We start from the raw sequence: 14,221 nt of genomic DNA on the forward strand, positions 1-14,221 counted from the left end.
GCTCATTTGTACTTTATGCTTGTATGCTATACATTGCACTGTACGGTCGCTATTCTCGGCTATATGCTCCTAGATGGCTAGACTACAGCAGCAAAAAAGCAACACAGGCTTTCTATGCTGCTTTTACTGCATGTGATACTGTTCCACCGGCAAGTTCCACTGACCCCCGTTGTGTGCAATGCTCCTCTGTAGCACTTGGTCAGCCGGGGTCTCTACTAGAGGTGGCCAAAGGAACCACCTGTGAATCCTGTCCATGGACAGGGACGGTGTTGCAGTTTCGGCTGATAGATTGTCATGGGATTGTGACTTGCAGTCCAGACAGGCCATGGGCAATCTTGCCAGGGTGTAGGCTCTGACACGGACGACAGTCCCAGACAGCCTAAGCGAGCTCGCTGGGAGCGGCACTCGGCCTCATCACTAGTTAGGGTCACAGCAGAGGACTCTCTGTATGATGAGGCAGACGTAGCTGATCAGGACTTTGATCCTGACACCGCTCTCAACCCGGATACACCGGATGGTGACGCCATGGGGAATGATCTTATAGCGTCCAGCAATGGCATGTTGGATATCTCTTCCCCAGCTCCTTCAGTGGAGGAGTCAGCTTCCCAGCAGGAGAAATCCCTTTTCAGTATCTCAAGCGTACATTGAGTACTTTTCTGGCCACGCTGACTTCAGAGACGCAGTTCAGGATCACCACGCTTACCAGATAAGCGTTTCTCCAAATGTATTAAAGATACATGTTATCCCTTTCCCCCTGACGTGGTCAGGCGCTGGACCCAGGGTCCAAAGGTGGCTCCCCCAATCTCCAGGCTTGCGGCTAGATCCATAGTTGCAGTGGAGATGGGACTTCACTTAAAGATGCCATTGACAGACAGATGGACCTCTGGTTGAAATCTGTCTATGAAGCTATCGGCGTGTCGGTTGCTCCGGCATTCGCAGCCGTATGGGCACTCTAAGCTATGTCAGCTGGTCTTGCGCAGCTGGTCTTGAGCATAGGTACATCTGTGCCGCAGGTAGCGTCCTTATCCTCGCAATGTCTGCATTGCGACTTACCCTATTAATGCTGTCCGTGAGAGACAGTCGAGGTTTCGGTCCTTCCCAGGCTCGGGCAGGTCCAAATTGTCCTAGTCCAAAAGGGCTCAAAAGGCTCAGAGGGGCTCAGATTCCGGGCGGGCTCAATCACGCTCAAGGAAGGCAGCCAGAGGAACCGCTTCCAAGGCGGTCTCCTCATGACTGTAAGCTCTCTCTCTCCGCATCCGCGGTTGGTGGCAGACTCTCTCGCCTTGGCGACATTTAGCTGCCACAGGTCACAGACCAGTGGGTGAGAGACATTGTGTCTCATGTGTACAGGATAGAGTTCTGTTCTCGGCCTCCGGCTCGATTCTTCAGAACTTCCCCACCTACCCACCGAGCCGATGCTCTTCTGCAGGCAGAATGAGTGGTAATTCCTGTTCCTCTTCAGGAACAAGACACGGTTTTTCCTCCAATCTGATTGTGGGGGACCTAAAACTGCTCAACAAGCACGCGAAGGCCAGGCGGTTCCGGAGGGCATCCCTCCGCTCCGTCATTGCCTCAATGTCTCAAGGAGATTTCCTAGCATCAATAGACATCAGGATGCTTATCTCCACGTGCCGATTGCTCCAGAGCACCAACGTTTGCTACGTTTCGTTATTGAAGACGAGCATCTTCAGTTCGTAACCCTGCCCTTCGGTCTGGCGACAGCCCTACGGAGTTTCACCAAGTTCAGGGCAGCAGTGGGAGCAGTCCTGCACTCTCAGGGTCACTCGGTGATCCTTCCTTGGACGGTCGACTTGTCAAGGCACCCTCTCAAGAGGCATGCCAACACAGCCTGAGCGTAGCGCTGGAGACTCTCCAGAGTTTCGGGTGGATCATCAACTTCTCAAGGTTAAATCTGACACCGACCCAATCGCTGACATATCTGGGCATGGAGTGTCACGCTCCCTCAGCGATAGTGAAGCTTCCGCTGGACAAACAGCGTTCACTACAGACGGGGGTGCAGTCTCTCCTTCACGGCCAGTCACACTCCTTAACACGCCTCATGCAGAGGCAGTCACTTTTGCGCATTTTCATCTGCGTCCACTCCAATGTGGCATTCTTTGCCAATGGGATGGGAAGTCGACGTCCCTAGAAGGAACGTCCCCCTTCTCAGACGGTCAAGGACTCTCTTCAGAGGAGTCCATCCTTCAAATCAATGTGCTGGAAATCTGGGCAGTGTATCTTGCCCTGCAAGCCTTCCAGCCGTGGCTGGAAAGCACACACATCCGAATTCAGTCGGACAACTCCACAGCGGTGGCCTACATCTTCCACCAAGGCGGAACACGCAGTCGGCAAGCCTCCCAGGAAGTCCGGCGGAGTCTGATGGGGGTGGAAGACAGAGCATCCACCATATCCGCAGTTCACATCCCGGGCGCAGAAAACTGGGAAGCAGACTTCCTCAGTTGCCAGGGTATGGACGCAGGGGAAGGGTATCTTCACCCGGACGGTTTTCAGGAAATCTGTCAACGCTGGGGGATGCTGAACGTCGACCTAATAGCGTCTCGGCACAACAACAACAAGGTTCCGATTTTCATGGCGCGGTATCAAGATCAAAGAGCTCTGGCGGCAGACGCCTTAGTTCAGGTTTGGTCGCAGTTCCAGCTACCTATGTGTTTCCCCCTCTGACACTGCTGCCCAGAGGGCTACGCAACATCAGGTCCGTTGGCCGCCGCGCCATCCTCATCGCCACAGACTGGCCGAGGAGGTCGTAGTCCCCGGATCTGTGGCATCTCACGGTCTACCAACCGTGGGCACTACCAGCCCGGCCGGACTTACTGTCCCAAGGGCCGTTTTTTCCATCTGAATTCTACGGCCCTGAACCTGACGGTATGGCCTTTGAGTCCTGAATCCTAGCGTCTTCAGGATTATCTCAGGACGTCATTGCCACCATGAGACAGACTAGAAAACCGACGTCTGCCAAGATCTACCACAGGATGTGGAGGATATTCTTCTCTTAGTGCTCTGCTCAGGGAGTGTCTCCCTGCCCATTTGCATTCCCTATTTTTCCTTCCTTCCTGCAATCTGGTTTGGAAAAAGGTTGTCACTAGGCTCCCTTAAAGGACAAGTCTCAGCGCTATCTGTATGCTTCAGAAGCGCCTTGCACCACTTCCTCAGGTACACACGTTCCTGCAGGAGGTTTGTCACATTGTCCCTCTGTACAAACGGCCGTTGGACCCATGGGATCTGAACAGGGTACTAATTGCTCTCCAGAAGCCGCCCTTCGAGCCTCTGAGAGATGTTTCACTCTCTCGACTTTCCCAGAAAGAGGCCTTTCTGGTAGCAGTCACGTCTCTTAGGAGAGTGTCCGAGCTAGCAGCGCTGTCATCCAAAAGCTTCCTTCCTGGTGTTTCACCAAGGCAAGGCAGTGCTGCGCCCGATTCCGGAGTTCTCCCTACGGTGGTATCCCCCTTTTCATCTCAATCAGGATATCTCCTTACCTTCCTTTTGCCTCATCCATTTCATCGATATGAAATGGATTTGCATTTGTTGGATCTGGTGGGAGCACTCAGAATCTACATTTCCCGCACGGCGCCTCTGCGCCGCTCGGATGCACTCTGTGCTTGTCGCTAATCAGCGTAAAGAGTCGCAGGCTTCCAAATCCACCCTGGCTCGATGGATCAAGGAACCAATTCTTGAAGCCTACTGTTCTGCTGGGCTTCCGGTTCCATCAGGGCTGTAAGCCCATTCTACCAGAGCCGTGGGTGCGCCCTAGGCATTACGGCACCAGGCTACGGCTCAGCAGGTGTGCCAGGCAGCTACCTGGTCGAGTCTGCACACTTTCACCAAACATTATCAGGTGCATACCTATGCTTCGGCGGACGCCAGCCTAGGTAGAAGGGTCCTGCAGGCGGCAGTTGCCTCCCCGTAGGGGAGGGCTGTCTTTGCAGCTCTAACATGAGGTATTTCTTTACCCACCCAGGGACAGCTTTTGGACGTCCCAATCGTCTGGGTCTCCCAATGGAGCGCCGAAGAAGAAGGGAATTTTGTTACTTACCGTAAATTCCTTTTCTTCTAGCTCCTATTGGGAGACCCAGCACCCGCCCTGTTGTCCTTCGGGATTTTTGGTTGTTTTTCGGGTACACATGTTGTTCATGTTGAACGGTTTTCAGTTCTCCGACGTTACTTCGGAGTGAATTTGTTTAAACCAGTTATTGGCTTTCCTCCTTCTTGCTTTTGCACTAAAACTGGTAAGCCAGTGATCCCACTGGGGGTGTATAGCCAGAAGGGGAGGGGCCTTACACTTTTTAGTGTAATGCTTTGTGTGGCCTCCGGAGGCAGTGCTATACACCCAATCGTCTGGGTCTCCCAATAGGAGCTAGAAGAAAAGGAATTTACGGTAAGTAACAAAATTCCCTTCTTTATTGCTCTACCTTCTCTGATTTTCTTGCTGTAAGCTCTGGTAAATTCAGTGTTTGCTGCCAACTAGTCAAGCAGATGTTCATCCTAAATGAATATTCACGGCTTCCCACACCCATAATCCCACCCACCTGTCTGCATCAGCATAAGTGATCAGTAAAAATCTCCAGCCATTTACTATCACTGATGCCGGCATTGAGATGTGGGCAGGATTATGGGCGTGGGAAGCAGTGAATTTCATTTTGGATTAGTATCTGCTTGACTAGTCAGCACGCAACACTGAATTTACCGGGGCTTACAGCAGGAAAACCAGAGAAGGTAGAGCAATAAAAATTACATACCCTGCACCTGCTTCCCTTGCTTTGCACCATCGGGACATCCCCTCCACCCAAGCCCAGGGCCCCCAGCATCGCTCCACTCTTGCAGTGGTGACCCTGCCTCCTGTGACCCCGCTCCACTGCCACCAATTCCCTCCGTGCAGTGAATATGGCTGCTTTCTTATACACCTAATCCCGTGTTTTTCATGTATTCTTTTACTAGGGGTCGTTTGTTCCTGATCTCTACGAAAGCGGGATCCCTCGGCATCAACCTCGTAGCTGCTAATCGTGTGATCATCTTTGATGCTTCATGGAATCCGTCGTATGATGTACAGAGTATCTTCAGGGTATACCGATTTGGCCAGAACAAAGCTGTCTTTGTGTACAGGTTTTTGGCACAGGTTTGTTTTTAACTTTACTAATGTTTCTTGTTATATTACATCTTATTGTAAACCTGTCATTGTTGAATAAGTACAATTATTAGAAGCACTTTTTAGTGTGTGAGAAGTCAAACGTAAGCCACCCATACAATTTACATGGCTGTCAGCTGAATGTTTAGCACGCAGCTCTCTGCCTTGACTCCCATACATAGGAGCATGTGAGATAAATGTTATAAAAAATGTCAACTAAGCAGTGGTGAATCTGAAAAAGTTCCAATTTACATCTGGATGGTGCCTAAAATATTGGTAGACAAATAGCATAACTTGTATGTCTTGTGTGTGTGCTGTGTAAACATTACGTAGCCATTTAAGTGTTTGTGGTGAATATCCAGTTTGGTTCTTAAAGCACAATTACTTGTTTCTTGTTTTCAGGGTACCATGGAAGAAAAAATCTATGACCGACAGGTCACCAAACAGTCGCTCTCCTATAGAGTAATCGACCAGCAGCAGATAGAACGTCACTTTACCATGAATGAGCTCACAGAGCTTTACAGTTTTGAGCCAGATCTCATAGATGATCCTAACTCTGAGAAGAAGAAGAAGAGAGAGATCCCAAAGCTGCCAAAGGTGAGCGGATCAATCTTTATGGTTTAGAGGCCATGCTATGATCATTACTACTGTACAGTTGTACAACTAGGAAACCATTTGTCAGCACATCTCCATCCGGTGGACATTTAAGAAGATCTAGCTTTAGGCTGTAGTTTGTACTCCCGCTTGTGGTGTATGGTCATAGACCTGATTCATAGAGTGGCGTTCTGTTCACCAGCCGTGATAAACTGTGTACTGGAGTAAGATACGCCAAAATCATTCAGGCATGCAGCCGCGTGCCAGGGATTGGAGTACTCGTACATATGTTATAATTTACTTTTTTTTTCTTTTTTTTTTTGCACAAGTTATGATGAATTTGCTAGCTGCAGGATCTGCCATCCAGGGAGCAGGAGACCCTCCACACATGTGGAACAGTCACATATCTCTGTTACATTCCCTTTAATAGTTCTGCTGTTTGTTTTTTTTTGCTTTTTCCCTCCAAAGCTGAAATTGAACGATTTAAACCTTTATAGAGAGGACTTAAGTGTGTTGTATAGAAAAAGTTTAATTGCGTATGTAAATGAAGGATACAGTGCCCCTTTGGCGTGGCCAAGGACTTGGTGAATCTCTCCACCCTCAGTTACATTACTTTGGCTCTTCCCCATGGTGATTGGCGGCGCTCCCTTTGGAGCCTGATGTAAGTTCCCAGCCCTGTACATACAGACACTGGAGCAGTGGAGCGCCTGCATACGGTGTCAGTGTGTGCACGGTCAGAGTTCTCATCCACGTCTTCTGTGAATTGCAAGCACTCGCTAGACATACAATTACAAAGCAGCTGGGGGTGATGATGACAGGAGAAGGATGAGAACACGCACATACTGACAGTGTACACACACTCGTTTCCCGCTTGTCAATGTAGGCCCACAGTCACCTTCCTCTTTGTATAGTAACCACTATACACAGGAGAGAGAGAAGAGGCGCATGCACTGACATTGTGCACGTTCTTCCTCTCCTGTCTGCATCAGCTGCTGCTTTATCCTGTCTGCAGCCACTATACACAGGAGAGAGAGAAGAGGCGCATGCACTGACGTTGTGCACGTTCTTCCTCTCCTGTCTGCATCAGCTGCTGCTTTATCCTGTCTGCAGCCACTATACACAGGAGAGAGAGAAGAGGCGCATGCACTGACATTGTGCACGTTCTTCCTCTCCTGTCTGCATCAGCTGCTGCTTTATCCTGTCTGCAGCCACTATACACAGGAGAGAGAGAAGAGGCGCATGCACTGACATTGTGCACGTTCTCCCTCTCCTGTCTGCATCAGCTGCTGCTTTATCCTGTCTGCAGCCTCTATACACAGGAGAGAGAGAAGAGGCGCATGCACTGACATTGTGCACGTTCTTCCTCTCCTGTCTGCATCAGCTGCTGCTTTATCCTGTCTGCAGCCACTATACACAGGAGAGAGAAGAGGCGCATGCACTGACATTGTGCACGTTCTTCCTCTCCTGTCTGCATCAGCTGCTGCTTTATCCTGTCTGCAGCCACTATACACAGGAGAGAGAGAAGAGGCGCATGCACTGACATTGTGCATGTTCTTCCTCTCCTGTCTGCATCAGCTGCTGCTTTATCCTGTCTGCAGCCACTATACACAGGAGAGAGAAGAGGCGCATGCACTGACATTGTGCACGTTCTTCCTCTCCTGTCTGCATCAGCTGCTGCTTTATCCTGTCTGCAGCCACTATACACAGGAGAGAGAGAAGAGGCGCATGCACTGACATTGTGCATGTTCTCCCTCTCCTGTCTGCATCAGCTGCTGCTTTATCCTGTCTGCAGCCACTATACACAGGAGAGAGAGAAGAGGCGCATGCACTGACATTGTGCATGTTCTCCCTCTCCTGTCTGCATCAGCTGCTGCTTTATCCTGTCTGCAGCCACTATACACGGGAGAGGGGGATGAGTATGTTCCACCTGCTTGGCTATTTTCATACCTCTGTTAGATTAGTATGTAGGGAATTGTGCACGTGCCCGGCCACTGCACAATATTTCTCCATTTTGCCTTCCAGTAATGGCGGACTGTGTTGGGGTTCATGATGGAACCAGGTCCCCTTTCATATGGCACTAGTGCAGTTGGGTGTTACTGATCCTCCATATGTGAGGATCCAGTCCTATCTGTTGCTGTGAACCGTATTACATACCGTAGCTGAGGTAGAGGTCAGTCTGATGCGCGGCCCCACGTGAGCGGAGCCAATGTTGTCATTTTTAGCTTGAAATTTTTGACGTTTCTCATCTTTTAGCATAATGTAGCATTCTTACTATTGCAGTCCTACTATTTTTATATCACAAGTCTGGAAAGCGATCACAATCTCTACTATAAATGGTGTAATGTTTTGCTGAGCACAGTCCTGTGTACATTGGCACTGCCGGGCTGTCCACATAAAAGACATGATGTCAGTGGACTTGTTGGCGCATTCCCAGAGTACAGGGATGGGCAGTGATGTTGTGACCTCTGCAGCTCCTTCACCCCTGATTCAGAGCAGAAGATCTTGCAGTGTGTTGGCCTGGTTTTGGGAACTTTTATTAGAACAGCATGAGCAGGTCTCCTCCAGACGTGACTTTTAGGGACTTCTGCATTAAAATAAATATCAAGTGCTTTTATGTGTGTCCAGCCAAAAAAGGATATGAAAACCTGGAGAAAAACAGCCTACTGCAGGAGTAGTGCGGGCTACTAGACGTCTGCTGAGCATATTCCAAGAGTAATTCTTTCCTTTTCACTTCAGAGGTTCTTTGAAAGGTAACCCGCTACCCTGCGCCATTACCCTCCTCCCCTTCCTCCAAGCACACACTTATCCAACATAGATCTTTCCCACAGACAAAGAATGCCAGAGAACCTAGTGTGAACTGAAGCTTGACTTGCATATTAGATGACTTGCACAGAGGAATAATGGCTGTAACCTCAGAATAGAAACACGTCCCTTTTCACAGAGAGATTGATGGGATGCCTTACCTTGGAGATCAGATTTAGGCTGGCAGGATAAGGTTTAGCCAGGTAAACAATAGGCTATTTTAACCTCTTAGCTGGTAATGCTGCTGAACTCTTCCTCCAGTTCCTGATATATGAATGAATCCGTTCGGGCACAGACCACCAACAATGACCTTGCAGCTGTTGACAGTTTTAGGGGCAGCTCGATGTTGCTACATTAAACGTGCATTGGGAACTGCGCTGTTTGAGCAGCCCCTCTGCATTCCTCAGGGCTGAGCTTTCATCATGGGGGTCGCCTGCCCCAAATCATTGTAAACCTCTATGTAATACAGCATTATCTCTTTATGGAGATCTGATGTGTACAATGTTCCCTTGTTTCGTGAAAACGAATAACTACGGTATTGCATGCTGGTAGTATCCTGTTTTTTGTGCGTTTTCTCTTTAGTGTACTCACGTACTGTCCCAGCACCACCCACGGGGACTTTTATTGAATGCGTATATTATGGCGCAGTCAGTCTGCATGAGCAGTATTGCAAGATTTATGAAGAAAAAAAAAACAGAATTTGTCATGTAACTAAGCATGGAAAAAAAAAAATTTTTTGTACCTGTTGAGATTTTTGCTGGGTGATAAAAGGTATAATTTTCCCTTCCATGCGGGTTTCGTTGTGACAAGTGTGTTACATTTTCGAGCTTTCATCATATAATTTCACTGCAATGTGTTACTCTCATCCTCGCCTTTGATACTTTGTTTTCTTTTATTTCATGTTTTGCACCTGGACTTTGTTTTTGATATACTCTTGAGCAGTTGGAGCAAATGTATGCTAGCTGGGATACATTGAAATTGCTGCTCAGTTTTTTGTAGTGACTGGCAATTATTTGCCTGAGGTCATGCATTTCCTAGCCATCATATCGCTTAAAAGAATGTACTGTACCTTATGTCTCATACTAATGTAAATATCCTAACCATTATAATTACAGCTTTCCATGACTCACACGCTAAAGAGACGATATTCAGGTTAAAATGCTAACTATCCCTGAAGAGGAAAAGAATCATGATTTCAGATGTTTGGTCCCCTTCATAAAAATTACTGATATTTTTGACTGTATCATACACCCCATAGCAATGGCTGCTTAGTACTCCATCCTGGCTACCTGCCGCCTCTTAATAGCATGGTATTCTTTTCCTACAACTAGTAAACCTGACTGATCTGTCACACGTCTGGAGAATGTAATGGTGATGAAATCGGACATGTGTTATATGATAGCAAACATTTCGTAATATACATGGATGGTGTGAGTTTGCGAACACTAGTTGACTACCACAATTTATGAAGCGTACCTCCAGCCAACAAACAAAATGTCCTCATGATGAGTTAGGCCTAAAACACACGGCATGAAAATCAATGCGTGTGGAATGCGATAAAACATCACATTCCACTCGGACCAATATTAGCCTGTGCCAGCTCCAATGTTAGATTATTTTCTCAGCCGTAATCGGAGCGAGAAAACAATCGCAGCATGCTGTGATTGTAAGGCGGTCCTTTTTTCACTCACACCCATTCAAGTCTATGGGGCAAGAGAAAAATCGCACTGCACTCGCGGTACACCAGTGTTTGCGAGTGCAGGGAGAGAATGGCAATAGCCGGATACGGAGGAGAGAGGGAGATAAATCCCTCCCTCCCCTCCGCAGTGCCGGCCCGCCCCTCTGCAGAGCTGGCCCACCCCTCCTCAGTGCCGACTTGCCCCCCACATGATCGGACCTCAGTCGCAGTGACACTGTGCTGCCAGCATGAGCCGAGTGTCATGCGAGAATCGCATTGGTCCCCCGTGTGGCCCTGGCCTTACTTGTGTTTTTGACACTGTGGTTTGTTTGCTACGTAAATAAGACAGTCTTTTACAGTACAAGCAAACGTGGATAGGATTAATAGAAATCTTTTGTCCACTGTGCTTTTTTTACGCTGGGTAACCTCACCCGTGTTGTGTTTTTCCAAGCCACAGCATTCTCTTATGGGTATGCCGAGTTTTCACTGCAACATTTCCCCATAGACTTGCATTAAAGATGTAATATCAGCAGGTAAAAACAAAAACTCGTGCGGTTTTAGTGCGTTTATGCAATGTAAGTTCTCAAAAAAAATGTGTTTATACAAAATATATTGGGTATCAATAAAGTTGGGTAAAACACAGGCAGCAGAGAAAATAGGAAGTTGTTTAAAGCAACAAGTTCAACATTCCAATATGCACATATATACAGATGCAAAAAAATATAAAGATATAGCTAGATAGAGGATAGAAAAATCTTAGATAGAATAGATAGATATCCTTTAGATATTTAATTTCCCAACCCCCTACATATTATACACTTGCATCTTTCAGTGCCTTTAGTGTGGCACTAAAGGCTGTTTAACCTAATAAATAATGGAAAAAAAAATACACTGGGTCACCTATTTATTTATTTTTTTTTTATAACCAGCAAAGGTAAAGCAGACAGCTACAAGCTGATATCATCGAGCTGGAAAGGTCCACGGTTATTGGGTTTTTCCCAGCCTAAAAATAGCAGCCCACAGTTGCCCCAGAAGTGGCACATCACATTATATTCTGGCGCCTCAGCTCAGCACTTTCCGACTGCCCTGGTGCAATGGCAAACGAGGTAATGATAGTTGGGGTTGATGTCAGCCATGTTATGACAGTCGGCTTCAAGCCCTGGTATTAGTAAAGGAGAGGTGTTGATATTAGTAAAGGAGAGGTGTTGAACAGACACCGCCATTACTAACCCAGTCAGTAAAAAGAATTTAAATAAACACATGAAAAAAAAATAAATTTTATATATATAATATATATAATATATTTTTTTTTTTTTTTCTAACAAAAATATATAAACACTGCCCCACACTCTCCCGGATTCATCATTTTATAACAAAAATTCAAATCAATGCACATCTGCCATAGTCCAGGTTTTCTGATGTACTCCACAAATGTAAACCTGAAAGACATAAAAAGAGACTGTCCCTCATTCACCAGTGTATCAGAAAACAAAGTTCCCAGGTCCGACGTGGTCCAGCGGTTCACCCACCACGTTCCTCGATTAACTAGAAGCATTAGAACGAGGCTCCATAGACTTGTATTAGCAGCCACTCCCAGCTCTTGTTGCACTCCATGAGACTAGGCCCTTCTTTTGAGCGATATCGTCAGGAACATTACTGCTTATCACTCTGCTGAGCGGTGATGTTCCTGACGTAACCCTCATGAGAGGCGCCCGGTCTCTCTGACTGCAATGTGAGCTGGGAATGGCTGCTAATACAAGTCTATGGAGCCTCATTCTTTGGCTCCATAGCCTTTTATCTGGTTAATCGAGGAATGTGGTGGGAGCCACTGGACAATGCCGCACCTGGGAACTTTGCTTTCTAATAAACTGGCAAACAACTTTGCCTGTATTGGGACTTGGGTGGGTTAGTGTTTCTTGTAAGATGCTGAAGGTTGTAATAATGCCTATAATCTGTAATCATGGTTTACTTTATCTGTTGAACGCTTTGCTTTTGGCAACTTCCTGTTTGCTCTGTTCTCTTTTAACCAACTTTATTGATAATTTGAGATTCAAAAACACATGCATGAAAAATGTATGTAACAAAAAATGCACACACAAATACAAGCAAAAAAATGCAATTAAAGAAGGTGCAGATTTGGTGCAGAAATTCTGTAGTGTCATAACCTTAAACACCCCTTGCTACAAGGCCATATACTGGTGGTTACATCTGGAATTTAGCTTTAATGCATCCTATTGTATTTCAACTCTTGATTCAACCGTAATGTAGACAGCTTATGTATTGTATAGCAGGATGACACAATGCTAATATGTGTGAGCACAATGTGTAATATCGTGTGAGCCGTGTAGCTTAAAGCCCCCGTACACATTAGATGGCTGTCAGCTGAGCGCTCTCATGTTCTCTGTGAGAAAGCCATAGACAGGCATCTTTGCTGGCCACTCATCTCTGGGAGAACATAGTGGTCAGCAGTCCAAAATCAGATATGCCCGATCAACACCTCCCCTACAGTCAGTCGGCCAGCGACCCCCATACACACCAGACTGTTGGATGGACCTGTTGGTACCAGTGACTGCGTCCGGCATTAGACTAATGCGTTTGGGAGGGTTTAGCCTTGGAGCAAGTCTATATAACCCATTGCCTGGCTACTACTATAGAGAAGTCACAGCTGAACATTTCTTTTTGTCACCATGATTTATAATGGTTGTCGCCTAATAATCTGGACGTACATGACGCATTGATATTTTACCCTGTGTAATGGCTGCCAATTCTAAGAACATCACATTGATGCACATTTTTTCCCTTACTTTAGTTTGTTGGGTCCTTTTTAAATGATTACTGTAAATAAGGGATATGAAGAATCGTTGAATAGCAGCCAAAATATTGGTCTCTAAAGTACAATTATGGCCATTAAGGGAACGAAGGGGTTAAAAGTGAGCGTGCCAAGTCTGGCTCCCTTCCCTAGTGCTGGCAGATTATATATGACAGGTTTTATAATTGTAAGTTGGCAGCTTATCACCAATCCAAGAAATGTAATAAAAATGCAGCTTTGAAATATTAGCTTTATATATTTTTTTTCCCTAAAGGTTCTTCCCGCCAAGCCGGTGTTGTGTAATGCAGATCTGAGGAGCTGATAGCATTACCCTCGCTTATAATTTGGGTTTATACTTACTGAGCAGCATGAGATTGTTTTCCTGAGCTTTCTGGCCAGGAAGCCAAAGCAGCTGTGATCCTCCCGATACATCCACTGCAGGAACAGAACATATGGGGTTATCTTCTGAATGTACCACCACAATGTACACACATTACACAGTTTTTTTTCATATATGTGTAATATTAGGTCTTTTTACCTGATATGAACCATGGCTTAAACTTTACGGTCCAGGATTTTGCAATCTAAACTGTATGAGTAAGCATTAAGTGTAGGAATTGGTTTGTGGCATTCCGAGAGCGGCCATAAGGTGATCAATAGGGTGTTTGGTTCTCGTCCAGCAGAATGTTACAGCGGCCGCAATGTACTGACAGTTAGTTGGCAACGTCCGGGTCTATTGTAACAAGCTTGTCCTGCGTGATACGTGTATTGTTCTGGGCTGGGACAGTGGATATCATACGACTCCAGAAGTAGTTATAAAGTATTTTGGCATTTTATGTTGCCAAGTGTTTGTCTCGGATGTTTTTATGGGTGGTCCAAGAAAGACTGAAACATCTACTTTTTGTTGGAAGACAGCAAAAATATATTATTAGTGCAGACATGGACCTTAGAAGTGCAAGCGATTCTTAATCCATGACATAGCCACATTCTGACTACAGGAAAGTAATCTACATTCCTTCCATGAAGTTTCCACACAAGTCCTGCCAGTTGCTGACCATTTGTTTTTACCTTGGTCTGAAGGAATATATAGAAAAGCACATAGTAGATAGACCGTGCCATATGGCGGCTTGCTTTTCTGCACCTTCATTCTTTGTTCTCCATCAGCCTCTCATTTTTTGTTGTGATCGTTGGTACATTT

At 46.4% G+C, this 14,221-nt stretch overlaps 1 protein-coding gene across 2 annotated transcripts in view; it reads left to right on the plus strand.

Moving 5' to 3' along the window:
- The window catches only part of ATRX (ATRX chromatin remodeler), a 355,842-nt gene that overhangs the window by 330,578 nt on the left and 11,043 nt on the right, over positions 1-14,221 (plus strand). For both annotated transcript variants that reach the window (XM_075323857.1, XM_075323858.1), the window contains 2 exons: positions 4,954-5,131; positions 5,543-5,737. In XM_075323857.1, the coding sequence (XP_075179972.1) occupies positions 4,954-5,131; positions 5,543-5,737 (373 nt within the window). The remainder of the gene's footprint in view (positions 1-4,953; positions 5,132-5,542; positions 5,738-14,221) is intronic.

Source organism: Anomaloglossus baeobatrachus, chromosome 9, assembly GCF_048569485.1.
Source record: "Anomaloglossus baeobatrachus isolate aAnoBae1 chromosome 9, aAnoBae1.hap1, whole genome shotgun sequence".
In the NCBI taxonomy this organism is placed as follows: domain Eukaryota; kingdom Metazoa; phylum Chordata; class Amphibia; order Anura; family Aromobatidae; genus Anomaloglossus; species Anomaloglossus baeobatrachus.